At 54.2% G+C, this 27,825-nt stretch overlaps 1 protein-coding gene across 4 annotated transcripts; it reads right to left on the bottom strand.

Annotated features, from left to right (window-relative positions):
- Nucleotides 1-706: 706 nt before the first annotated feature.
- On the bottom strand, nucleotides 707-27,616 carry LOC110476953 (glutamine synthetase). Of its 4 annotated transcripts, none has more exons than XM_085593806.1 (7): nucleotides 26,563-27,616; nucleotides 6,386-6,561; nucleotides 5,656-5,817; nucleotides 3,920-4,066; nucleotides 2,964-3,091; nucleotides 1,716-1,915; nucleotides 707-1,439 (listed from the first exon to the last, which is right to left on the bottom strand). In XM_085593806.1, exons 2-7 carry the CDS (start codon nucleotides 6,549-6,551, stop codon nucleotides 1,118-1,120), a joined length of 1,125 nt encoding a protein of 374 aa, XP_085449932.1. In that variant the 5' UTR covers nucleotides 6,552-6,561; nucleotides 26,563-27,616; the 3' UTR covers nucleotides 707-1,117. The 4 variants fall into 4 exon arrangements, with proteins under 4 accessions (XP_085449932.1, XP_085449933.1, XP_021397934.1 ...); XM_085593807.1 differs by lacking the exon at nucleotides 26,563-27,616 and adding an exon at nucleotides 10,059-10,222; XM_021542259.3 differs by lacking the exon at nucleotides 26,563-27,616 and adding an exon at nucleotides 6,706-6,734.
- Between the last annotated feature and the right edge of the window lie 209 nt (nucleotides 27,617-27,825).

The raw sequence follows: 27,825 nt of genomic DNA, 5'->3' as shown, positions 1-27,825 counted from the left end.
GGGTGAATGGCTTTAAACTGAAGGAGCGTAGGTTCAAATTACATATTAGGAAGAAATCCTTCCCTCTGAGGGTGGGCAGCCCTGGCACAGGTGCCCAGAGCAGCTGTGGCTGCCCCTGGATCCCTGGCAGTGCCCAAGACCAGGCTGGACACTGGGGGTGGAGCTCCTGGGACAGTGGAAGGTGTCCCTGCCATGGCAGGGAGCGGAGCTGGATGGGCCTCTAGTTCCATTCCAACCCAAACCCTTCTGTGATTCTATCAATAAATCTCTGACCTCCACCTTGTGGAGAGACTCCAACCCAAGGAGCTGCACCGTGACCCTGTGGCTCACCCAGGCTGCAGGGGGAAGTCCCCAGGGTCCCCTGCTCCACCCAAAGATGTCCCCAGAGGGGAGGGCTGTGCTGGGGTGGGCTGGCTGTGCTGACTCAGCAGCACACACCCTGTGTAAACGCCCGCCAGCTGCTGCTGCTCCAGCCGCTGTTTGCTCAGCCCACGCTGCTCTGTTTGCCTTTGGGATCACGATGGAAGGAGATGGCCTTTGGTCCAGAAAATGAGGCAAGGCAGCTCCAGGCACCTGCCTCAAGGATCCTCCAGCATCTCTGCTCCTCTAGCTCCTGCCCAGGCTGCTCAGTAGCTGCAACCCACCAGCATCACCCAAATTAAAAACTCCACGGAGCTTTAGGAGTTACAGGAAAATGCACTCGCCACAGCATAACCCAGCTGCCATGCAGCCAGGAAAATTATTTATTATCATTTCCTTGTAACAGAGATATGGAAAAAAAAAGCACCCACCCTCCATAGGTGCAAACAACAGCAGCTGCAGCATCCACATTGGAATCTCTGTACATCAGAGTGTAAAGTCCATTGGGGAAAAAAAATTCAATCCAAGTTGTTTTTTTTTTTTTAAAAACCTCATGACCTAAAACCAGGAACCAGAAAAAACAAAGTGGTTGAGAAAATGGGTTGGGCCCCTCCCTCTTGCTATAAAATACATATTTCTAAGGCGAAGTTTCACAAGACCAGAAGCGAGGTTCCTAAAGAGTCTGAGCTTGCAGCTGGAGACAACTCACAGGTGAGAAGGCACTGTAGGCACGAGAACCTCCACCCACCCTGGTGCCTCAGTGGCCAGCGTAGTCCTTGGTCTCCACCCCGGTCTCGTTGAGCACCGTCGTCCTCGTGATGGCCTCGGTGACGGCGTAGGGGTCACAGTTGGCCGCCGGCCGCCGGTCCTCGAAGTAGCCGCAGCCGTCCTGGCCGACCTGGCGCGGGATGCGGATGCTGGCGCCTCGGTTGGCCACGCCGGCGGAGAACTCGAAGATGTTGGAGGTCTCGTGGTGGCCGGTGAGGCGCCGGGAGTTGTCCCTGCCACCCCGCGGGTCGTACACGCAGATGTGGTAATCGTGCCGCTTGCTCAGCTTCTCGATGGCAGCTTCGATGTGCCTGTGGGAGAGGAGAGGGGGTTCAGTAGGTCCATCTGGGGGGTTGTCACCCCCTCCTCCTGTGCAGGGACAAGGACAGCTCAGGGGATCCCTCATATAATCAGCTGCTCTTAAAATAATGAGCTGGGACAACCCCAACCCTGCCTGGTGCAGCCACACAGGTGGGGAGACACTTCCATATGGCTCAGGACACCCCCAACCTCCCAGGTACATCCCAGGGAGCCCCCAAGGACTCACTCGAGTCCTGAGCCTCCCCTTGAGACCCCCCAGGACTCACTTGAGACCCCCCTCTCTGCGCATCTCCTCGGTGCTGTAGTTGGTGTGACACCCAGCGCCGTTCCAGTTGCCGGTCATCGGTTTGGGGTCCAGAGTGGCCACAACCCCAAAGTCCTCGCAGACACGGTGCAGGATGAAGCGAGCCATCCAGAGGTGATCCCCCATCTCAATGCCTTCACACGGGCCCACCTGGAATTCCCACTGGAAGGGACGAGCAGAGGCACAGGTAAGGATGGGCAGGTGGGCGCCTCCCCAGCCACCACATCCCTGCCACTCCCAGCCTGGGCCGTGGCTGAATGTTACCCTTGGGAATTGGCAACAAGGATGGGGAGCATTGAGGCAAGCAGCAGGACAACTTTGGCAAACAAAAAAAAAATGGGAAGAAACTGCTCGTTGCTATGTAAAGCAAAAACAGAGGGGTTTTTAAATCAAAACAGAGGTAAATAAACACCATGTCTGCCTGATGCTGGAGCTGCTGTGAGCAGGACCCCCAGCCCACACTGCAAACAAGGCAGAGGATTAACAAGGAGCCTGTTAGTCCTTCCCAGGGCTGCTCCCTGCCTGGCTGGAGCCAGGCTTGCACCACCCACGTTACTAAGCACAGGGTGACGTCTTTGTGGCTGCTGGCATGGAAGAGCCCGAGCTCAGGATGTGGAAGGCAACCAAGAAGGACCTTTAAGAATTTGGGGCAAACAGCGGGGTGGGTAAAAGTCCTGCCTCAGCTCCACTGCTGATAAGCCCCTGCTTATCACCACCACATCAGCAGCAGGAGAGCCAGGACCCGCAGTCGGTCAGTCTGGCCACCTGCCTAACGCAATCAGGGGCTCCCTGCTGCTCACGCCTAGATAAACCCAAATCCTCCCAACTGCTCCCCAAGGCCATGTCCCACCCCACATTCCCAGTTCCCAGCTCCAGAACAGGGCTCAGACCCCATCACTCCACATGGTGCTCCTGCAGCCTGTCCCAGCTCCTGCTGTCCCCACATCCCTGTTCCCACAGAGGAGCTCCCAGCTCTGCTCTGGCAGCCAGAGCTCAGGCTGAGCTGTGCAAGCAACTCAGGGTGAGTTAGGAGAAAATCAAGTGCACATTTCCATTGCAGCACTGCAACTGCTCCCAGCTAAGCAAAACTGATGTGAGGAGTCACTGGATTTGGTGTTCCAGAGGAGCTGGGAGTTGCTGGCTTATTCCAGCCCCACGATAACTCCTATCCATCACTGGGAATGGGCTGCCTGGGGCCATCCACACCTACCTGGGAGGGCATCACCTCGGCATTGGTGCCACAGATCTTCACCCCCGCATAGAGACAAGCCTTGTAGTGGGACTCCACGATATCACGCCCGTACACCTTATCTGCTCCAACCCCGCAGTAATAGGGGCCTGGAAAGAACAAGAAGTCAGCACCCAAGGAAAGCTTCAGGGAGCAACAACAGCACTGTAACATAATCCCACGCTCCCAGATACCTGCTGCCATGGGCAGAGGATTCATGGGAATTAAAATGTTTCTCTCCACAGGATATCGGGCCACCGAGCCCAGCTCCAGGACTAGCAGTGTGAGCAGTTCATCTGTGAAACCTCAGCCTTATCTTGGCAGCTCAATAATACTTGTAACACATCAACTGGGAGGTGACCTCGAGATAAGGAAAGTTTGGTCTGCCCAGGGGCACCTCCCTCACCCTCTGAGCACATCAAACCTCCGAGATTGTTCTGACAACAGCTGGCATTGTTCACGGCTAAGAAAATCCAATTCGCTGGGGTTTGATATCACCCCCATTCAAGCAGGTAAGGCAAAGATCTTCTCCCCGCCTCGGGGAAGGGAGGTGTTGCAAGCAGCGGGTCTGCACAAAAATCAGGCTGGGGAAACTCCGTCTCTCTCCAGGAGGCAGCCGAGGAGCTGGCTCGCTGCTGCAGGAGGGCACAGCGCGCCATGCCAAGCCCTTTCCCCAGCAGCCGAGGGGAGGAGGTTTCCCAGCCCTTGCCAAACAAGTCGTGCAGCTGAGCTGTTTGTGCAAGCAGGGTCCGGGGGAGCGGCGCGGCTCACCTGAGCCAGGGGCGCCAGGTGCTCTCGGCAAACAGCCCCTACCTGGGGCCATCCCTGACAGCAGAGCTGCACCCAGCTGGGATGGGCTGATGCCACCTCCCAGCACCCACAGGCAGCACGCTGGGAGCTGAGGGGGATTTGGGGCTGGGGCAGGGGGGAGCTCTTACCCTGCGGGCCAGGGAAGCCGTTGTCGGGCCAGCCGTAGGGGTGGCCATTGATGCCCAGCAAGGTGTACTCCTGCTCCATCCCGAACCAGGGGTGGCTGTCCTTCACCAGGTCCATGACTTTCTTGCACGTGTGTCTCAGGTTGGTCTCTGGGGGCAGAGAGGTCCGGGTTAGAGCCGTGCTGTGAGCCAGCACCCACCAGGCTCTGCTCCATCCCACCCCGAGAGGCTCCAGCACTGCCAAGGGCTTCCCACAGAAGCCTTAAGGAAATCATGAGTGGATCCCCCTTCCTGCTCACCAAATTCCTCCTCACAGTTACTCCATCACCAGAGCATCAGGCCACAGGTCAAAAGGGTTTAATTACCCCGTTCTCCAAACCACTGCTGATGGTCCATCCTCCTCCTCTTACTCACGGTGAGACAAGGAGCCTTACCCCAACCCCATCCTACAGGCATTCAGCAGACCTGAGAACAGGGACTTCCATCACTCCTTCACCCCCATCCTTTCTACCAGCCTCATCCTAATTATCCTCATCTTTCTGCAGCTCCATGGTTTTGGTTAGCATCCAGACTGGCTGGCCCTGCCTTGGCCTTTTGAGGTGCTCAAGGCAACTGGGGCTTTGCCAGGAAAATACAGAGAGCAGAGCACTGTCCAGACATGAACCAGCTAGGCAAGGGGAATGAGAGCTTGGACCAAGACATCAGTGAAAAAGGCTGAAAAACTGCTGTGACAGGGACAGGCAGGCTCCAGGCTGCACATTCTGCCCTAACTTGCAATAAAACCCCAGAGCAGCTACAAAAGAGCGTGGGGCTGGAGGGAAGCAGTGGCAGATGGGGAGCAAGGGTAAGATTTTCTTCCCCTGAGCCCACACAGCCCTTGAGGTCCACGGAAACCCACCACGGGAAGGGCTGGAGGGTTCACCCCTCTCACCATCAGGGCTCTGGGCTGAGCTCTCTCTGCCCCAGGAGCCCCAGGATCAGGCTCCCTTTACAAACTGCAGTGGAGGAGCTGCCAGGCAGAAATCTCAACCCAAGACACGTCCCCCAGCCGTGTCTGGACGCTGCCGGAGGAGGAACCAGCCCCGTCTTTCACCATCCTTGCCCGCCGCTCTCCCAGCAGAGCTGCATCACCAGCAGATGCCCTCTCCCTCCCCCTCACACCCAGCGGCGCACGGCCCTGCTCGAGTGGCAAATATCCGGTTATTTACCGGCAAATAACCCCTCCGGGAGCCCCTCAGCACGTCCCTGCAGACGGGCTCCTTTTCCTGTGTCCGGGGCTTTATCACGGGGACAAGACGGACTGCAGACTCCTGCGACTGCAGACCCGGCGATAAGACCGAGAGCCGCGCGTTCCGGGGCAGTTTGCAAAAGGTCACTCTGAGGCAGCACACGCCATCTCAGCATCTCCTCCTTCCTTTTCTGCAGCCTCCCACCAGCGAGAAGAGCAACCACAACCCCGGCACGTCAGAACCCCGCACTTCCAGCTCCTGTTCCCCCCCGCCCCGAGGCTGGGCAAGCCGGGAGACGCTTTTGGCGAGCGCCGTGAGTGAACTCCGCACCTCGCTGCTCTTCTCCTCGTTCTGTGCACTAAACCAGGCTCCTGCAAACAGCCACCGCCAGCAGCTCTTGGATTTCGGAGCCCGGGACCGAGCGCTCCGCTGCGCCCCAGCGCCGGCGGTGCGGAGCAGGCGACACCCTAAACAATAAGGGGGTGACCCTCGGGAGCTGGGGGTGCTCACCTGCGGGTTTCCTGTTGTACTTCAGCACTTCGCAGAGCACCAGCTTGTTGGGGTCCAGGCAGAAAGGGTCCCTGAACATGCAGACCGGCACCAGGAACATGTCACTGTTGGAGCCCTCTGCCTGTGCCGTGCTGGAGCCATCGAAATTCCACTCGGGGACATCTGCGAGGCAGGAGGGGACGGAGGTGGGAGTGAGGTTGGGAAAAGGGTCACATACGGATTGTGCCAAGTGCTGGCGGATCAGACCCAGGACGGAGCACCCAAAGGGTGCCGAGCTCCATGGGATGTCAGCCGCAAAGGTTTTCTTGCACATCCCCGGAGCCCGTCGGTGCTCCCTGAGCGTCAGCGTGTTCACCCCACCCCAGCACCATCAGGCACGGGCAGGATCAGTCCCAGCCACTCCACCTCCCTCTGCAAAACCCCATCCAGATGCCGACACGTCTCCATGCCTGTTTGCCTTGTGGAAAGGGGCGAGGAACTCATTCTCCCCTTCCCACCCAGCACTAACAGCAGAGATTAGCGGATTAAAGCGCAGGGACGCAGGTTGGATATTCACCCTGCTGCTGGGTGCAACCCCACCTGACAGCTGCAACAGGTACCCCTGGTGCCACACAACCAGGGAGAGCCCGGCCCAACTCCCACCGCCCGAGGCACCCCAAAACTTTTCCCAGCGATGCTCAGGGCCCTCCACCACACCATCCATCACCCGAGGGACAAGCAGCCGCGTTACCTTCGATGCTCTTGGGCTCCTTTTCGAGGGTCCTGCTCTTGCAGCGCACACCCTCGCCGCTGCCGTCGATCCAGACGTAGGTGACCTGAACCCTCCCATCCTGGGGCAGCCTCATGTACTGCTCCCGCACCAGCTTGTTCAGCCTGGAGCTGTGCGACACCGACATGGCGACGGCCCTGCGAGGGCGCACAGGTGAGTGCCACATCACCCCTGCCCATCTCCCCACGGGGGTTTTACAAACCAACCTCCCAGCCCACAAAAAGCCACCCAAACTCCCCCACCACCACCACCCCGGCTGTTTCCCCCGGCGGGATTCGAACCTGCCACCCCCTGGTTCACCAGCCCCGGCGCTGCCCGCCCGCTCCGCCCGCGTTTTAAAGGCGCCCGCGGCCGGGGGCGGCGCGGACGCGGCTCCGCCCCGGGGCGGCAGGGCCGGGCCCCGCTCCCCACCTCCGGGACACCCATTGAGGACGTTTAGTGTTGTTTTATTTACTTATTAAAATATTAATTATTTAAAAAGACGGCTATCGCACAGCTAAAGCACCACTTTATTTAAAAAGTAGTGGATTGTTGGCTCAATAACTTATTGTTTATTTAAAACAAACGGGTGTTACTCACTGAAAATTATGTTTACCACCTCCAGTTCCCCCTCTGAGTGTGTCATCCCTGTTTGTGTTGGGGTGCCCTCGTACACGCGTGCAGGTGTTTTACTCCCAGCGCTGTCAAGGGGGGAGCTGGGGAGGCTGCTGGCTTGTGGTCCCCCAGCACCCCAAAACCTGGCTGCGACCATGTGGATGTGTGATGGGATGGATCTGGATGGTCCTGGAGACATCAGTGGCAACGAGATCCCTGGAACAGGGGCAGCCAGATTCCCGGGACAGGGACAGACCAAGCCGTGGGGACAGGGACCGATGCCCGGCAGCCCTTCCATTGCCTCTCTCCCCCCATCCTGCCCTGGACACCCCAGGAACGACCCCTTCCCACACGGCTTCAGCCCCCCGTGGCTGCAGGGCTGGGTTTGCCCCCAGGGCTTTCCTTGGAAGGGAGGAAAGGCTGAGAGCTGCTGGGGAAACACCACAAATAAACCGCTGAGTTAAAGCACAATTTTTAAGCACCAGAGCGTAGTAGAGTCTCTTTAAACTCCCAATCTAGCCAAGCTTAGCACAGGCTGTGCTGTGATTTAAAGTCAGCTAAAAACCCTCAGCCAACAGGTGTGAATTTGAGTCGATTATTTCAATATAGCAGCAATTTCCAGCTATTGAGCCGAACGCAGATCCAATTAGGTGAATTAAACGCTTCGCTGCCTTCCCAGTTTTCCATAGATGCTGCGTGAGAGGCTCCCACGAGTGGGAGCAGACAGACCCCAAACGTGCCAGGGCACAGGCAGCACGGGCACAGCCCGTGCCGGCGCCGCCGGGGGTTATCTCAAACACTCCCGGATTTTGTGTCTGGGAGGAGGGCAAGATTCCAAACAACTTCCCCCCCAAGCAAACCTGGCGGAGTGAGCGCGCCTGACTCTCCAGCCTCGGGTTTTAAGCAGTTTTCCGATGTTATAAAAGGAGAAAAGGCTTTAAGGCATGTCTGGGCTCTAAAGCAGTTGGGTTTTTGCTAATTTCCCCGGTTCATAAGACAGTTTGTGGCTGCCTGACTCACCCCAAGGAATGTTTTTCTGCAAAACAACACGGCAGCTAAAAAAACTGCTTCACGGTTGATTGCCCCCCACAGGACATCTCCTCCCCGGGCACTGACCCAAGACATCAGCTCTGTTTTTCTTCTGAAGGTGTTTTGGTCCCGCAGGCAGATAAAGAATCGGGAAGAAACCTGAAAGCACTTGGGATTGCACAAGAACCAGGAAATGAGATTGGCAGCGACAGAGGCAAAACTCAATTAGCAACTTCGGTGACCGGGCGGTGACATCAGCGGCAGCGGGCTGCGGGCGGGCCAGACGTCACCCCCCAAAACTGCTGGGTGCTGCCCCGAGCAGAGCCCTGGGAGGGAGGCTGGCACACGAGGATGTGCCCAAGGTCCCTGGAGCAGCGGTGGCAGAGCCACGCAGGTCTCCCCCGTGTCCTTGACGCTGCCCCGGTGACATTCAGGGTGTTTTACAACCGAAGCCGGGGTGCAGCTCGAAAGCAGCCACCTCCCTCTGCGGGGTATTTTAGGGACACATCCACGTGGCTGCAAAGCTCAGCATTTCCTCGTTCTTGTTTGGAAACCGTCCCAGGGCAGGAGGAAATGCACCCCTGGGTGTGCAGCCCTTTTCCCGGAGGCGTTGCAGCACCGAGCCGGCGCCGTGCCGGGGAGGCGTCCGCGGCTCCGCCGGATCCTCGGCTCCCTGCTCCCGTCTCCATGTGAATCCCCATCGCTCCCTGCTCCCGTCTCCATGTGAATCCCCATCGCTCCCTGCTCCCGTCTCCATCTGAATCCCCATCCCTCCCTGCTCCCGTCTCCATGTGAATCCCCATCGCTCCCTGCTCCCGTCTCCATCTGAATCCCCATCGCTCCCTGCTCCCGTCTCCATGTGAATCCCCATCCCTCCCTGCTCCCGTCTCCATGTGAATCCCCATCCCTCCCTGCTCCCGTCTCCATCTGAATCCCCATCCCTCCCTGCTCCCGTCTCCATCTGAATCCCCATCCCTCCCTGCTCCCGTCTCCATCTGAATCCCCATCCCTCCCTGCTCCCGTCTCCATGTGAATCCCCATCGCTCCCTGCTCCCGTCTCCATCTGAATCCCCATCCCTCCCTGCTCCCGTCTCCATCTGAATCCCCATCGCTCCCTGCTCCCGTCTCCATGTGAATCCCCATCGCTCCCTGCTCCCGTCTCCATCTGAATCCCCATCGCTCCCTGCTCCCGTCTCCATGTGAATCCCCATCGCTCCCTGCTCCCGTCTCCATGTGAATCCCCATCGCTCCCTGCTCCCGTCTCCATCTGAATCCCCATCCCTCCCTGCTCCCGTCTCCATCTGAATCCCCATCCCTCCCTGCTCCCGTCTCCATCTGAATCCCCATCCCTCCCTGCTCCCGTCTCCATGTGAATCCCCATCCCTCCCTGCTCCCGTCTCCATGTGAATCCCCATCGCTCCCTGCTCCCGTCTCCATCTGAATCCCCATCCCTCCCTGCTCCCGTCTCCATCTGAATCCCCATCCCGCCCGGGCAGCTGGAGCCCGCGGGATCGGCCTCAGGGCTGGAGAAGCAGCGGCTGATGCTGAGCAGAAGGCACAGAGATGGATCTGCATCCCTTGGGAAGGATTGCAAAGAGCATCCGAGGAGAGGGGAGCTGTGCCCCTCAGAGACAGCAGGTGTGCTCGCTGTGCCAGGAGGGTCTGCCGAGACCCTGCACCTTCCTGACTCAGCTGGGTGGGGAGAGGCTCAATTTATTCCCAGTTAAAGCTCTGGTTCCCTCCTGCATGTGCCCACCTGCAGACACATGCTCCCCAGGAGAGCATTCCCTCTCCCCAGGATCGGTGTGACCACCCTGGGCTGGTTTTTGTCCTGCCAGAAATATCCCAGAGCTTGAGTGGGCTCAAATCCAGGGAGAAATGAACCAAAATCCAGGCTGAGTTAACCCAGTAACCTGGATTGGGAAGCAGAGCTCCTCTGTGAGCAGCTGGAATCACTGAGCATCAAAACACCCAAAAGAGGAAGGCAGAACAAACACCAATAATCCCTCACCTGATCAGAGTGGTGCAGGAGAACCAGGAGAGCTCCAGGAGAGCAAACACGGTGGGTTTGTGGTGTTTGGGGACAGCAGGGACAACAGCAGCCTGTGGAGGCACAGGAGTGGAATCACAGAATTCCTAAGGGTGGAAAAGGTCGCTGAGCCCAGCTGTAACCCCAGTGCTACCACTACACCAAATGCCGTGGCACCATCCCACCCAAACATCACATCTATTTGGCAGCTCACCAAATAGACACAATTATTTCACACCAAAAAGGATTTTAGTAAGCAGGAAAAAGAGTTCCTGCCATATAAAGTTGGGCACCTGCTTAGTCAGTTTTTCTTGGGATCGAGCCTCGCCTCACCAAGCCTAATTCCAGCCCTTTCCATAGCAACAACCCTGTTACACCAACAGCAGCGAGCACAATTCACACTTGGGTCCCTGGGGCTCTGGAATAACATTTGCCCCCCAAACAAGCCCAGGCTCTGCAATCAGCGGCTCCTGCCTGCTCCCCTCCTCGCCAGGTACAGTAAATATTAACCACCACGAGGCTCAGGGAATCAGTCACTGGCCCAAGGTCGGCGGAGCCGAGGGCAGGAAAGGGAGCAGGGGTGTCCTTGGAGAAGGAAAAGGTCACAGATAAATCTCCGGAGGATTTTGTGAAGCCCAGAGCTGCAGCAGAGGGGTTTCTGCACATGGAGGGCAGCAGGGAGAGAAGCAGGTTCTGCTGTGCTGCTCCAGCCCAGCCCAGCCATCGCCTCTGGTGCCCACAGGGATGCAGGGTGCAGCAGGGCCGCTCCCCTTCCCAGGGTATTTTTTTTTATCATCCTGGAGACCCATCCTAGGAGACCTAGCCAAGCCCTAAATACTTCTTCCAGTTTTTATCTCTCTGACTTCGAGGCTTTATCAGCCTGAGCATTTTCCAGCCTTGCCAAAAGACAACAAAGATATTTGTTGCTTTGATAGGATAGCAATAAATAAAAAAAATTTTCAGATCGAATATCTTCAGTAACACAATTTGTTTTACCACAAATGGGTTAAACATGGACTAATTTACCCCATGGGGTGGCTTCTTACACCTTCCCCTGGTGCTGCAGCAGGGCAGGGGGCTGGGCCTTGGCTGCCACATCCCTCCCCACACTTGCCCAAGCAGGATCATCCCTGGGCACAAAGGGATTTTGGGATGAAGAATTTGGGTTTTACTCTAGATCATCCTCCAGGATTCAGGATGCTGCTCAGAACTGAGGGAGTTCCTCCCTGGTCGTTAACCCCCCAGGGCACCTCCCAGAGCCTGGAGCCCCCAGGAGAGCATTCCCTCTCCCCAGCATCGGTGTGACCACCCCGGGCTGGTTTTTGTCCTGCCAAACAGTTCGGTGGGAGATTAGAGGGAAGGCAAAGAGCAGCATGGGCAGGAGGAGCCCGGCACAAACACCATAAAGGGATTAGAGGGGCTGCGGCAGCCCGGTGGGGATTCCGGGAGGGAAGAAAGCTTCCTTCAGCGCAGGGAGCCGGGGGATGCTGCGGGAACGGGCTGGGAACGCGCAGGGATGGGGCAGGAGGTGGCCAAGGTGGGTCCGAGCCACTCTGAGGGGTCCCGCAGAGACCACCCAGGGCCAGGGGGGCTGTGCTGGCACCCCCCGTCCCGGTACTCACCCGCTTTTACACTTTGCTGCGAAGCTGCTGAATGGACAGCTTTCCTTTACAATTAAAACACGTTTAGGCAACAGCAAGTCTCCTTAGATTTGCACCCAAACCGCTTTGCTTTCCTTCAAATAGTGCTGCCATACCTTTCTCTGTGCACACACATATAAATACATATATATATATGACATTTAAATACATATCTATGGCACATAAATATATATATGGCGTATAAATACATATATATGTATGGCATTTAAATACATATATATAGCATATAAATACATATATATGACATTTAAATATATGTATGACATATAAGCACATATATATGACATTTAAATACACAAATATATGACCTATAAAGACATATATGTCATATAAATACATATACATGGCATATAAATATGCATATATATGACATATAAATACATATATATGACATATACACATATATGTGTATTTATAAGTCATATATACATACACATATATATGACCTATAAATACATATACATGGCATATGAATACATATATATGGCATATAAATATGCATATATGGCCTATACATACACAAATATACGACCTATAAATACATATATACATGCACATACACATCATTGTTTATGATTATGTTATGCCATATTTGAATACGCCCGGGAAAGTCACAGTCCCAACCCAAGCAGACTCCAAAGCACCCAGCACCAGCTCTGTAAAGCTGAAAATTCCCTGCAGGGATTGCCCTGCAGCCTCCCAGCTCTGTGAGCCCCAGTGCAGGCCAGGCTCCCCCCCAGCGCAGGGTCTGTTTGCAGAAAGCTCTTAGAAATTACTGCCACAGAATCGGTGAGGCTGGGAAAGACCCTGAGCCTCCTTTTCTCCAGGCTGAGCAGCATTTTGGAGGTTATTTTCAGCTGCAGGGGTGTGTGTACATTGTAAGGGTAAGGCTTTTCTGCTTCAAGGCAGCAGAAAGGGCTCAGCAGAGCTGCCCTGAGCATCCTCGGGCAGCCCCACTCCTGCAGCCCACAGACAGAATAAATCCAAAACAGATTTCCCCTGACAGCCTTTCATTTGAATTTACTTTTCCTGTCACTTCAGGCTGCAGGAAAAGACATTGGGTGAAAAGGAGGGGGCCTGTGATACATGCCCCACCTCAGGAAACCCAAGTGCCAGGGGACAACCTCCAGCCAAAGAGCTGATTGCCAGGGCAGGACAAGCAGCACAGGCAGGAGCAGGAGCACAAAAGCCACTGGGCTGAATTTCACCCAAACCTTCCCTGGGGTCACTGACAGCCAGGGAGGAAAAGCTGCCTGTGGGGCACAAAGCAGGGCTGCCCCAGCTCACAGGGAACCCCAGGGCTTCTTGGGCAACAAAAGGGACCCATTTCCCTGGGATCTGACTCGCAGGGGGAAAGAAAATGTTTTCAGAGAGAGGAAACATGAGCTGGGGCTCCTTACACTGGGGCAGGAGCCCATGGGCTCCCACCCGGCTCTTGGTCTCAAAGCACAAGTGACAGAAAGAGAAGAAAGTTGAACAAAGGAGGTTGAGGTTGGATATTAACGGAAAAAAATTCATTTAAAACTTGTCAAGCACTGGCACAGGCTGCCTAAGGAACAGATGGAGTCACCCATCCCTGGATGTGTTCAAAGAAATGAGAATGTGGCTCTTGAGGACGTGGCTTAGTGGTGAACAGTGATGGTGCTGGGCTCACAGCTGGACCTGATGATCTTAAAGGTCTTTTCCAGCCTTAATGATTCTATAATTCTGTGGTTGCTGCCCTGTGACATCCTTCCCCAGGCTCCAGCCAGAATCCTGGGATGCAAATTTTAACCAGCAGTGTTTTTGTTTCAGCAAAACTAAATATCAAAAAAATCTCAGTGCACCAAAGCTCCCACAGCAGCAGAGTGCTCAGAGCAGAGTCCAAACAAGCAGAGAACCACCAAAAAGATCAACTCCTTTTAATGTAAATACAATTATCAGCACCAGCAATTGATGCACCCGGGCAGCCACGGCCTCCTCGCCCAGCCTGTATCCTGTTTGGCAGCCCCATTTTGCAGGCTCACACAAAGGCAAAGCTTTTTCACTTCCCTCCCTGCCCTCCCCAAGCCCTGGCTGCTGCCAGGGTCTCCGGGCCAGCACCACGGGGTTTGTCCCAGTCAGGAGGGGATTTTTCCCAAGAAAATAGGAGGAGACTCCTGGCTGCTGGCTTTTGTTTTCTCGGTGTTTACCCAAACCCTGTGCTTTCCTCAGTAATGTCATCTCCTTGCAATCACATGATTTCAGGAGCTGGGACTTTTAAAGGGTAAAAAAAAAAAATTAATTAAGGATTTTTAAGGCAACTTTAGAGTTTGCAGGGTTTGGCCTTTGCCACACAGAACAAGCTCCTTGAGGAGGGCCACGTCTGAGGCCTCTGGTGCAACTGGGTGGGTATTTTGGGGGAAAAAGGTTTGTTTTCTAGGGAAAACCACCTTGCTGCCAGCTTATTGCAGGGCTCCTCACAAAGGAAAGGTAAATTCTGGCAGGTTCCTGCACAGCAAAGCTGCAGATGTGCTTCAGCACTTCAGGCACTGGCCTTGAACTCCAGAGGCTGTAACTCCATCCAGATCCTACCAAGGTAGAACCAGAAGCTCCCTTTGGTGGGGCTTTAATGTGGATTTAAACAAAATCAGAGCCCTAGAAAATCCCTTGTTCTGGGTGAAAACACTCTCTTAAGCACTTCATTTTGGCCTTGTTTAATTCCTTTTACTTTCCAGCAGGGCATCCCCGTCCATGCTGGCTCCCATCCCTTTCCCAGCTGAGATTAAGCTGACACAGGTTTGTTTTCCTGCCACAGCAGCAGAAACTCCAGATATTCACCCTCCCTGGATGTTCATCCCGAGCTCCCAGCAAGAGCAGGGACATGGCTGATCCTGGGGATTTACCTGGCCCAGCAGCCAAACCCAACACATCAAACCAGTGACGTGGGGCTGATGGGCCCTGAGGGGCACAGCAGCCCCCTTTGCACCCCCAAATATGAGCCTCCAGTGGGGTGCAACACCCCAGCAAGGCTGGAGACCCCAACATTCCCAGAGCTGCTCCCTGGGAGCCTCTGCGTGCAGCTGGAGCAGTCAATGCCTCCATCCCCTTTCCTGTTTTACCCCCTAGGATGGAACAAAGCACCCCCCAGCACTCCCCCTTCAGCTGCCCAAATTCTGGCAGTGAAATCCCCTTGCAAGGAGCAGCTTTGTCCCTGCTCCCCTCTCACCTGCATCTGCACTGCTCCTCGCACAGCCAGGGCACCTTAAATCCATCACCCTCTCCCACCTCTCCAGGCTGCAAAGTCACTAATTACCCTTGGCAGGGAACACAAGCAGCTCTGGGCTGTCCCTGATGGGCTCAGTCTCCTTACAGGTGTCATTTCCCCCGTGCTCAATGTGGGAAATGGATTTGTAGAAAATTCTCAAAACGTGACAGAAGGCTCACAGAGTGTGACTAAGGCATTTACAGCAGAGTGTGATTAAAGCTGATAGGCCAAGAAACACTTATAATCTATTGTAATTAAGAAATAGCTGGCTTCTGGTGTGAATTATAACATCTGTATTGTCTCACCTTTCACATGAGACTGAAAATGGAATAAAAGTTTTTAAAATGCCTCTCAGTTGTGCCATCTCTGGGCCAGAAAAGAGTATGATCTGACACCCAAGGTGCTGCTGAAGGCTCTGCTGCCCTCTTGCTCAAGTGGCCACAGAACAAATCAGGAAAAGTCACAGAGCAAAGTCAAATTTCCTGTTCTGTGGGAGCAGGAGCCTGTTCCAGCTCTGGGCAAACCCTGGGGTGCTTCTCTGCCCCTCTGAGGCAGAGGTTCCTGCACCGAGCCCTCTCCAGCTGCCCCCTGCTCTGCCTGGTGGCACACGGGGACATTGGGTGGGCATGGCAGGGCCACATCCCCTCCCCACAGCTGCCACCTCCTCCAGATCAGTGAAACGTAAACTTTAAGGAATTTAGAGATTTTAGAGGAGCTAAGATTTTAGTTAGAAATAAGCCTTACTAGAGTTAATTGAAATAATAATAATAAATAACGGCCTTGATGAAGTTAGGATTTTGTAGTTAACTAATAACTGATTGCTTGTCAGCACAATGTTGAGTTAGCTGGGTTTATAATGAAGAATACACAAATTGACAAAGAGCTTTTAGGAACATCAGACAATTGTGGCCTCCTCTGTTCTGAAACCAACTGAAGACAAGGTATGGGAGTAATACCAAGAGTTCATTTGTCATATTGGCATTGAAAAGGCAGAAAGGTCAGAACGAGGAAGACTTCATTTATTTCCTCATTTTGGGACCACTCCCCATGGAAGGGACACCGACCCATTTCAAGGAACAAACCACGCATGCTGAATGGCTTTTGGAGTGATTAGCATACAAAGCAAGGAATGGGGTGCACCAAAATGATGAATATGCATTTGTATTTTGGGTATTCAATACTTGTATGGCTAAAAGGGCTCTGTAACCACCTGGAAGCTGTGGTGTGGATTTGGGAGTTATCCCACACACAATAAACACACACTTTCTAACTTTAAACTGCTAGAGAGTTTTTGTCGTCACAGTTGGATATCGGTACTAGATCAATATCCAGATTTTTTTAAATAAATCCCCAGGACACCCTGACTCCTCCTCGAGGAGCTCAGGCTTTCAGCAGCTCTGGCTGCCTGGAGAGCAGCAGCAGCAGCAGGGACAGGATGGTGCTGGCACAGCCCGGGGACACGGATGTCACTGTCACCTCAGGGCACTCCCTGGGATCTCCCTGCTGGTCCCCAGCCAGGGGCACGGTGGGGACAGCCCTGCCCTGACACAGCCCCAGCTGGCAGAGCTGTGTCCCTCTTGGCTGGGGACAGGGACACGTCCACAGCTGTGCTGTCTCCTGGCCCTGGTACTGCCGGGGCAGGGGGGAGGAGGACACAGCTCCTCATTTAATCAGTCAGTAGTGACTGGGCTGTCCTGCCTGGAGTGACCAGGCTGGGTGGTGGCACTGAGGGGGACAGAGGGTCCCTGTATGTTGGAATCTGAGGTGTTGATGATTCTGAGATTGCAGAAAGTCTCTGTCTGTCAGCCCCGCTGCCAAAGCAGAAGCCATAATTGGTCTGTGCTGGTTTCCAGGTTGTTTATTCTGTTTATCTCTCACATGTTCTGCTGCCCTGCCCAGCTCTGTCCTGCAGGGCAGCGTGTGGGGCTCTGCCCTCAGTGGGATGTGACAAACATTAAATACCAGAAACTCCCTGGGCTGGATTTACAAGAACGTGCCAATATCTGTCACCTACGTTGGACAGTGTGTCCCCAGCCTGAACCAACTGAAAAATGCCAACACCACAGTGAGACATGGAGGGCATGAAGAAGGAGAAAAAGGACAAGGCACACCCAATTTCCTTCATCTTGTCCCCTTTGGACCCCTCATCTAGAATCCTAAAATTTTACTTTTGCACCTGTGCCACACTTAATTATTACTTATATCAAACACTCAGAGCATGTAATTCATCCTGTAAGGTTGAAAACTCTTTTCCATGGACAGAGATCACAGCCAGTGTCTCTGGGGGCTCTGTCCAGGGGGGTCCCAGACCTGCCAGGGTCCCAGACCTGCCAGGGCAGCCAGAGGGAAGCCCTGCATTCCCACACCTGCACAGAGAACAGCCCCATGTGCAGCCCAGCCCCTCCTCAGCCTCCCAGGGCCAGGCAGGAGGAAGAGGAGGCTGCCCCAGGGGATGGATGCAGGAGCCAGGGCAGCTCCAGGGATGCCAACGTCCCCAACCCCGCAGTGGGAGTGGCACTGGGCTCCAAACCCCCCCAGACACCAAAACAGAACAAAGCCCAGGCTGGAGGGAGGGGACAGCACTGGAGACACCACCCAGAGCCAGGGGAGGTTTGTTGGTCCCCCACAGCCACTCTGGGGTTTGTGCCACCCACCCCAGCCCTGGGCAGTGCCAATCCCTCACACCTGGCTGGACGTGTTTGCTCACACCTGAGCCAGCTTTGGGCAGGAGGGAGAGTGTAGTAAGCACATTTCTCTCACTCTCAGGATTTTTCATAAAGGTATACAGAGAGAAATGAAAGAGAAAATAATTTCTATTTCTACCCTTTGTTTTTTCCTATGTGGAATGTGTTTAGAGAATTGTTTACTTAGAGTGAATATTTAATTAGATTTTGGTGAAGACTGTTTGAGCCTGATGGCAATCCAATCTACCTGTGTCTAGACAAGAGAGAGAGTCACCAGTTGTGTTAGAGTTAAAAATAGAGTCAGAGAAAGTAGTAGGTAGTTTTAGTATCCTCCTTTTATATAGTATATTAATATATTTTAGCATATTTATAATAAAGAAATAATTCAGCCTTCTGAATTGAATCAGACATTGTAATTTCTTCCCACTGGGTTCACCTGCATTTCCATTAGGAGAGGGATGGGGGAAGGTGGGAAGGAAGCAGCAGAGCCAGAGCAGCCCACTGGAGAGCCCAGGAAAAGGAGCCATGAAGCAGGGAAATTTTGGTGTGGTGCCACCCAGGGATCCCAGCCAGGAGTGGCCTCTCTCCACCAGCCACGGGGACACTGCCTTGGCATCCTGCTGGGGAGGGACAGCCCCTGGCCAGCCGGGTGCCACCGTGCCTGGGCACAGCAGGTTTTGGGGTAGCCAGCCCAGGCTCTCCCCGTCCTGAGAGGCCAGGGAGAAGGGGAGCCCTGCCCAGGAACCTCCTCCTGCCCCCTGACCCAGGTGCCAGCACTCCCCATCCCTGCTGGCACATCCCTGCTGGCACCTGCCTCATCTGGGGACCTGGCAGAGTCACGGGGCTGCAGGAGGAGCAGAGTCTGTGCTGGGCAGCCCTGGGCAGCTCAGCAACCACCTGGAGCTGCTGCTGGGACAGTGCCAGTCCCCTGGGCACCGCTGGCACCGCCTGGGCACCCTGTGACCCCGTCCCCAGCACTCACCTCTGCAGAAAGCCCAAGCAGCACCGTGTTTGGCCCTTACCAGGCAGCTCCCAGTGCTCCCAGCAAGGCTCCAGCAGCACCCTGGGGCTGGCCAGGGCTGCTCCCACCCTGGGGCACCTCCCAGCTCCAGCTGTGCTCACCCTCTGTGCCACCCCCACGGCCCCAGCAGCGGGATGGGATCAGCACCCCCAGCCCCTGAGCAGAGGGAGAAAGCCCTGATGCTGCTCCCCCTCCTCAGGATGAGCTTCAGCAGGGGGCAGGGAGGGAAACTGAGGCACGAGGACGATGCCAGCTGGCTGGAGGAGGAGCAGGAGGAGAAACCAGGAGGACCTGGGTGACAATCTCATGGCCGTGGCTGGCACTGGGTTTCTTTGGCTCATCATTTTTTATCTGGGTGAGGCTTGGAAGGGCTGGTACCCCCTTGGGGCAGGGAGGTGCTGGGCCAAAATGAACATTGGGGTAAACTGAGGTGCAAAACAGCCACTGATCACTTCATTTCCAGCAGAAATGGATTTGGGATGGTTTTTGCTGGTTTTGGGGGGACTGACCCCAGCAGGGGCCACAAGCCAGCTCAGCATGGGGCTGCACAGAGGCCAGTGGGGCAGATTTCTATGAATATGGGGGTTTTAACCAAAACTCGTGCCTGGGACGTCCAAAGGCACATTTTCATACAAATCCATCTTGTAAATATTTCTCCTGCTCCCACCTCCATCAGCCCTGGAGGCGCTGGCAGTCTCGAGTGGCCTCTTGCCAGGACAGGAGCTTTAAAAAATGCTTTTGTTTGTGCTCAGAGCAGGAAAAGCCACCAAGGTCCTGCTTGGCAGGTCACAGGGGATGTGGCCTTAAAGTTTCCAGCCTCTGCTCCCTGCAAGTCATCCTTGATGATTGACTGACCTGCAGATTTCCCCAGGTCAATTTTCCAGCTGTTTTGGGTGCAAAATAAACTTGAAAATGCAGCTCATCCCCTGCAACACTGCAAAACAGATTTGGTGATTTGGAGCCCTCACTCCTGGGGTGGGAGCTGTTGGGGCTGGAGGAGCAGAGGGAGTGGATTGAAAACTGGGGGAGGGCCTGGGTGGTGATGGGTGGCACGAAATTCAGTTGGCAGCCAGTGACTGATTCTGTATCCCAGGGGTCAATCCTGGGAATCCTGGCTCCAGTCCTGATTAACATTCACTGATCAGGATGATGGGGCAGAATGTCCTTTTGACAATTTTTTGCTGTTGGCACCAAACTGGGAGGGATGGGTAATGTGCCAGAGGGACCTGGACAGGCTGGGAATGGGGAGGCAGGAATCTGAGCTATTGATGATTCCCAGATTGTAAAAGTCTCTGTCTGTCAGCCCCACTGCCAAAGCAGAAGCCATAATTGGTCTGTGCTGGTTTCCAGGTTGTTTATTCTGTTGATCTCTCACATGTTCTGCTGCCCTGCCCAGCTCTGTCCTGCAGGGCAGCGTGTGGGGCTCTGCCCTCAGTGGGATGTGACAAACATTAAATACCAGAAACTCCCTGGGCTGGATTTACAAGAACGTGCCAATATCTGTCACCTACGTTGGACAGTGTGTCCCCAGCCTGAACCAACAGAAAAATGCCAACACCACAGTGAGACATGGAGGGCATGAAGAAGGAGAAAAAGGACAAGGCACACCCAATTTCCTCCAGCTTGTCCCCTTTGGACCCCTCATCTAGAATCCTAAAATTTTACTTTTGCACCCATGCCACACTTAATTATTACTGATATCAAACACTCAGAGCTGGTAATTCATCCTGTGAGATTGAAAACTCTTTTCCATGGGCAGAGATCACAGCCAGTGTCTCTGGGGGCTCTGTCCAGGGGGGTTCCTGACCCCTGCCAGGGTCCAAGACAAATGGGAGGCAGGAATCTTACAAAGCTCAACAGCAAGGAAATAAAAAGTTCTGCTTCAGAGAGGGACCAGGGAAAGGCAGGAAAAACCTGGGGGTCCTGGTGCACTCTGACCTGAATATGAGCCACCAACAAAGCTGATGGCACCCTGAGCTGCCAGGTGCTGCCTGAGGCTGAGGGAGGTGATGAAGATGATGTTCCACTCTTAGAGATGCTCAAAAGCCACCTGGACGTGACAATCCTCTCTGGCTGACCCTGCTCGAGCAGGAGTTTGGACTGGGTGGCCTCACGAGGTCCCTTCCACCTCCACAGCTCTGTGGAGAAGGAATAAATCTTTCCCAAGAGCCCCCAGGCAGGGCAGCATCCCATGGGTGCAGCCAGCCTGGTGTTATATATATAGATATAGATATAGATTATACAGATATAGATATAGATAATATATATATAGAGAGATATAGATGATATAGATATAGATATAGATATAGATATAGATATAGATATAGATATAGATATACATATACATATACATATACATATATAGAGATATATACTTTTCTGACCTAGAGATGGGGCAACTGAGAGGCATTTCTAAGTCAGTATTTCTTATCTCAAAGTTTACATGCAAATACACACTATTGAAACCTCCTATCAAACTTCCAAAATGTCCCACAGATTCATTTCCCCCAGCCTGGGATGAGTTTTGGCAGGGCACGTCCATCCCCGCTCTGCTGAGGCTCTGCCAGCTCAGCAGCAGGAAGCACCTTTGCAAGTCACCACCTAAAAACGAGGGTAAATGGCCACGGTTCCTGCTGGGCAGGAGCCTCCGGCAGCCCGGGCTGCCCACACACACCAGGCTGGCACCGCTGGCATCCCGCAGCAAGGCTGGGAGCAGCCTGAGCCCTGCCCAGGGCTTTGCCCAGCCCCAGGGCTGCAGCCTCCAGCCTCCTCCCCCGGTGCCCACCGGGCTCTGACATCATGAGCAGCTCCCAGCCGCTCATTAGCAGGGTTAATATGCAAATAGCGGATGTTTCTGGGCAGGAAGGGTTGTGGGGAAGGCAGGGAATGCAGCCCTAACTTCCTGCTGAAACCCTCAGCCCTGGCTGCGGGATCTGCTCCTAATTCCCCGCTGGCAGAGATAATCTGGATGAGCCAAGGAATGGGGTGGTCATGCTCCTGACAAGAAATCCATCAAATCCTTACAAATCCACCTCAGAAAGGCATAAGGAAATCACCTTAAAATACTACAAGCTCAAAACCATTTTCCTCAAAGGGAATAGGGGCCATATTCCCAAATGCTCCTTTAAAGCAAACACGTCTGGAATGGAAGGATTTTACTGGAGTTACTGAATGCTGAGTAACTGCTCCAGCTGAGGAGAACAACAGGGTTTGGAGGGTGCTTAGGGTAGATTTTGGGGGTTAAATGTAGCCTGAGCTACCATGCTTGCAGGACTATAGGTAGGTTTTAATTCCTGGTTGTTTGCCATGCCTGGGAGCAAGTCTGGGTTTCACAGCTGCCAGTCCCGAGGGAATTCCCAGTGCTCAATTAGTTAAAATCAAAATGTGACTGCTGACCTGCAGAAGTATTCAGTACCAAAATCATTAGAGTTATGCTCCCTGGTGGAATAAAAAGGGATTATCCTGATTCAGTTCCTCCTCATCTCTTGCTCAGCTGAATGTTGAAATATGAAGCTTTTTGCTTTTTTTTTTTTTTTTTTTTTTTTTTTGCTGCCACTTTGGCAAATGTGGGCACAGGGACAGAAATTTATCCCACAGATATATACAAATGTCCTCTGATTTATTAATCAAATCAGCAATCCAAAAGTATTTCCTCACCTAAGAAAGAGCCCAGATCCCAGGTGCACTTTGCTGGTGACAGGAGTTATCCAACAAGAGTGTTCTGACAGCAGGGAACAACACCTTTCCTCTGAGCTTGCCAGGTGCATGAGAGACACAAATTCAATTAAGCTTCACAGCAACCCCAGTGAGGCAGACAGGTGGAGATAAATCAAGGAATTAATTAGTAGAGAGAAGCCAAGTTCGAAACCAGATCTGCCATCAGTTATCTGCCCTGCCCTCAATACCAGGTTCTAGGATTAACAGGTTATTTGTAGGGTCACTTTAGAGCAGACCCCAAACCCAAAATGGGGTACTGGGAACAAAAGCCTTGATGCAAATCCCAACAACTGCCCAGCTCCTCTTGGCAGATGTGGATAGCACTCACGACAGCATTCTCCAGGAGCCCAGAGCAAAGGCAGGTCTCTGTGCCCAGCTCTGCTGATGCAAAAAGCCAAGCCCAGTTTCTCTGCTAACTACAGGTTTTCCATTGAAAGAGGCAAGATGGAAAGGGGAAGGATAATTCAGACAGATTTGAGAGATGGAGAAGTGAAATGTGGATCCTGTGCCATGCTCACGGGTTGAGTTTACAGCAAATCCTAAAAATCAACCCCAACTCCCAAGCTGTTGCCTTGCCTAGGGAGCATTTCCTCTCTGCCTCCTGCTCTAGCCCTCATTTCATTCCCTCCTCTCCCACAGCTGGGGTCACCAAAACCTGAGCTGCTCTGGGTGGCCAAGGGACAGCCAGGGACCTGAACATGGGTGATTTTCCCTTCTGCTGGGGTGCTGGATTCACACCTGCACAGAATCTCATCCTGAGGAAGAGAAAGAACACAAAATATTCACGGGCAGGAGATCCACGGCAATTTTTGCTGGACTTACCCATGATTTATGACTTTAATTGCAAATCCTTCCCCTGCTCACCCCTTGCATCCAACAGGGTCTGGGTCTTCAGCAGTGTGAAAATCCCACGTTTGGAGATCCAGCCACCAGTGCAGGTGTCTGGTCAGAGCTTCCTTAGAGCCCAGGAGTCCCTGCCCACGGGAACAACCCCTCAGTAGCACTGGAGGAACAGAGAGAACCCCCAAAATCCTGCAGTGCTGCTCCCAGGAGCTCTGGCACAGAGCAGGAGGAGCAACCTCGGGGTCTGGATCTCCATCAGGCACCCCATGAGATCTCCCAGGAGTGTCTGGGCTTGCTCCTGGGCCCAGGAGGTGTGGAAGGAGACAGCAGAGCTGCCCAGAGCTGTCATCAGCAAACACAGAAACCAGGGAAGGGCGATGCCAGGGTGGGCACCCACTCACACTGAGGGCAATGGCTCAATGCCAGAGGTGCCAAGACATGGCCCAGGACTGCACAGGACAGCAGAGAGCCTGCAGGAGGTCACAGCACACAGGAGAAAGCACCAGGAACCTTATCCATCATCTTCCCAAGGATCCTGATGCCGAGGAGCTGTGGCCACAGGCAGGTTGGTTCTCTGCATTCTGCCTCCACAGGACCCCTGGCAGCTCAAGGGGCCAAATCTTGCTTTTCACGTGCAAATACATGAATTTTGGGAGTCAGTGGCACATCTGCTGTGCTCAGCTTTTCATCACAGAACCATGGAATGTCCTGAGCTGGGAGGGATCCCAAGGATCACCCAGCCCAGCCCCTGTCCCTGCCCAGACCCCCCAAAATCCCACCCTGGGCATCCCTGGCAGCGCTGGCCAAAGGCTCCTGGAGCTCTGGCAGCCTCGGGGCCGTGCCCATTCCCTGGGCAGCCTGGGCAGTGCCAGCACCTCTGGGGGAAGAACCTTTCCTGCTCTCCAGCCTGAGCTGCCCTGGCCCAGCCCCAGCCGTGCCCTGGCTCCTGTCCCTGTCCCAGAGCAGGAATCAGTGCCTGCCCCTCCTCTTCCTCTGGTGAGGAAATTCTAGCTGTGATGAGTGTCCCCTCTGTCCCCTCAGTGCCCTCAGCTGCTCCTCACAGCTCCCTGTGGCAGCAGCTCCTGGCACAGGGAGCAGGCACAGCTTTCCCAGGCTGGGAGAAGATCTGGGAAAAGGATGAGAAACAATTCCTATCTCCACTTGCTGCACCTGCAGTTGTGAGCATGTGGAATGTGCCATGGAGATTTGTTTTACCAAAGGGTGATTTCTTAATTGGCCACCGGTGATGATGTTTGGAATCAAGGACCAATTAGGTCAGACTGGCTGTGAGGGTGATGGTTTATTAATGAGTTTGTTATAATGAAGTGATTGATCAGCCTGCTGGAACCGTGGAGTCAATGGCAAACATCACCTGGCCAGGGACACTGTGCTATGACAGTTCCCCTCAAGGCCTTTCACCACCTCCTTTGGACACTCTGATGCTTCAGCATCTCTCTTACAACATTTCAATATCTTTCCTATCTTGTGGTGTCCCAAACTGCCCCCAGCACTGGAGGTGAGGCTGCCCCACCCCAGAGCACAATTGTGCCGCAAAGGAAGAAGAAAAGGCTGCACAGGAAAGGTTCCCCAGCACTCACTGCTGAGGGAGGATGATCAAAGAGCTGATTTGGGCTCCAAAAGTGTTTGCACCAGCAGGCCTGGGGGCTGGCTGGGAGCACAGCATCCTCCAAGCTGCCCTTGGCATGGAGGGCACTCATAACCCTGGGGTGACCAGGCTGTGCCAGGCTCCTGCTGGCAGCAGGACAGAGGGTGAGGAATGAGGCTGGCACAGCAGCACCAGCTCTGCTGGCAGGGACCCAGCTGCCCTTTTTTGGGAAGCAGATTTTCAGCCCATTCACCAGCTGGGGAGCACCTCCCTGGCCACTGGGCAGCCTCACATTCACCTGTGGCTGATCCAGAAATCACTTTGTGGTTGTGTTTGAGCACTGGGATTTCCAGCCTGGTTCCTGTGCCCATTGCTGCTCGCTGTGGCACAGCCCAGCACCTCCCCAAAATGCTCAGGGCTGCTGTGGGATCAGGGCTCTGTGTAAAGATGCTCTCAGGCTGCCCTGCACCACATCCCCGGGGATGAGGGGCACATCCCCGGGAGGGAACAGCCTGAGGGCATTTGACACTGCTGTTTTCAGACAGAGGCACCTTTGCTCTCCTGGTTTGGGCAGCCAGAGGTACCTGAGATGAGCCTGTCCCCTCCCTGTGCTCCTGGTGGTGGTGGCAGAACTGGCCTGAGCAGCTCAGGAGGTGCTGAGAGCCCCTCTGTCCCCAGCAGGGCCTCCTGAAGCCTGGCTGAAGCAGGGTGGCATTTCCTCAGTGTAGCCTTTAACCCTCACTTCAGTAAATTTGGGAGTCTGGCCCAGAGGCCCTGTCAGTGCTGATTATTATTTGCTAAGGACGGTGGCTCCTAACACAGGCAGCCTTTAACCCTTTGCTTTCCTCTGTCTTTCACTGCCCTTCCCAAAAAGTGAACCTTTCTAAATCAAGGGCTTGGTGAGAATTTTTTGTTGCTGCCTTCTGGCACCGTCATCCCCAAAGCTGCAGAATCCCAGCCCACAGCAGAGAGCTGGCAGCAAGTGGGTCCTTGCTTTTCTACCCAAAACTGTGACAGCAACCAGCTGAGGGTGACAAAAATCCCCAAAGTCATGAGCTTTATTTCCCCCCTGGCAGCCATAGCCTGGCTTCAATGCCTACTCTGCAGAAAGCAAGCTTTAATATATACAATAATTTCTTAATGCAAGAGGCAGAGGATCTGTACTCTGAAAGAGAGGAAGAATTTTGAGTGGTAAGATGAAAACACCTCGGAATTGCTACAGAATTTGAAATGGGATTTAACAAAGCAAAGCAGAAAAAAAAAAAAAAAGCTACTTTTTGTTTAACTTGGAGGGGAATCACACAAACCATTAGCCACAAACTTGCCTGGAGAGCAGCAGTAGAAATTCCCTATCCCTGGGCATGTCCAAGGCCAGGTTGGACAGGGCTTGGAGCAATCTAGGACAGTGGAAGGTGTCCCTACACATGGCAGGAGGTGGAACAGGAGCTTTAAGGTCCCTTCCAACCCAAACCAGTCAGGAATTCTGTGATTTTATAATCAGAGCTGATCTGGATGTGCAGGGGAGGAATCAAGACCCACATCCTGCCCTCGAGCTCTGAGCATGACAGAGATTTTCTCACCCTTTATGTAAAAACCCTTCACCTGTTGCAGCCCTTCCGAACCCCAGCAGCGTTGGGGTGAGAGCCACGGAAAGCTTTGCCTTTAGAAATCATTCCTGTGAAGGCAGAATGTGAAGAAAGCACACAGAGAGCCCCGGGGGACACTTACCCTGTCCTCCCACGAGGGCCAGGCTGCAGGGCAGCGTGGCAGCAGCAGCTCCTGCAGGCTCCCAGGCAAGAAGGGATGGGCAGGAGGAGGCTCTGGGGCTGTCCAGTGCCTGGGAGATTGCAGCAGTGAAACTCCAGCAGCTCGGAGAACTGCAGGCAGCAGAAACAGCAGCTGGGTTTTGCTCAAAATGCCCCAAAAGCAGAAGCCTCTGGGCTCGGGGACTCTCGGGAGCCTCTGGGCTCGGAGCAGAGCGCAGCTGAGGATGGAGGTGAAGGGGATGTTTGGCCCTGCTGAGAGCAGGGTCCAGCCACAGGGGAAACGTCGAGGGGGGCAGAGCTCAGCAGGGCTGGGGTGAGCTCCCTTCCCAAACTGCTGGGCTGGCCTCCCTTCCCAAACTGCTGGGGTGAGCTCCCTTCCCAAACTGCTGGGCTGGCCTCCCTTCCCAGCCCGCAGGTGAGCGTGCACAGCAGCAGTGCCAGGGGAGCTGGGCAGTCAGGGCTGCCAGCTGCTGCAGACACCAATCAATGTGGCAGCTGTGCCCTCCAGGGCAGAATTTGACACCAACAGGGGTTTGCCTGGCTCGAGCTCAGCTGCAGCACCGAAACCCAGCAGGTGTGGGTGCAGCTTGCCCAGGACGAGCTGTGGATGCAGGGCTGTGTCTCCAGGTCACACCAAATGCCCCAAACAAGCACCATGTGGTAGGTCAGGAAATGGGAATTTCTGAAAATGTCTTCCTAGGCAAAAGGAAATCCAGAGAGGGCTTTGCTGAGATGTTCAGAAGATGATCTCCAGTGTCTGGACTCCAGCAGATCCAAGCCCAACCTGTGAAACTGCCTCCACCTTCACTGACACCAACTCTGCTCTGCAAGGCAGGACACATCCACAGCTGAGGGTGAAACCCAGAGAGTGAAATCCTGGTGCTCCATCCCAATGAACTCTTTGGGACCTGATGGGAAGAGCCCCTGCAGGAAGGTCAGTCCATGGATGGTCCAAATTTGATGATTTAAAGCCTCCCTGAGCTCTCCCGTGAGCAGCTCCAGGGTGACCAGGGCTTTCACTGGCTCACAGTGACAGGGCTGCAAACTGAAATTCAAGCTAAAAGGGAAGTTTCTGACAGAAATGTGGTTTAGGGTGCAACCCACAGAGTCTATTTTGAGCAGAGCCAACAGCCCCCACAGCCTCGTGCCCCAGCTGAAGCCACACGAGGCAACTTCCCCCATTCCCCTCAGGGGAAGCTGCACATCGTGACCTGCACCTCCATAA

Source organism: Lonchura striata, chromosome 17 (genome assembly GCF_050655825.1).
Source record: "Lonchura striata isolate lonStrDom1 chromosome 17, ASM5065582v1, whole genome shotgun sequence".
NCBI classification, from domain to species: domain Eukaryota; kingdom Metazoa; phylum Chordata; class Aves; order Passeriformes; family Estrildidae; genus Lonchura; species Lonchura striata.
This window is presented reverse-complemented; position numbering and strand designations above follow the sequence as displayed.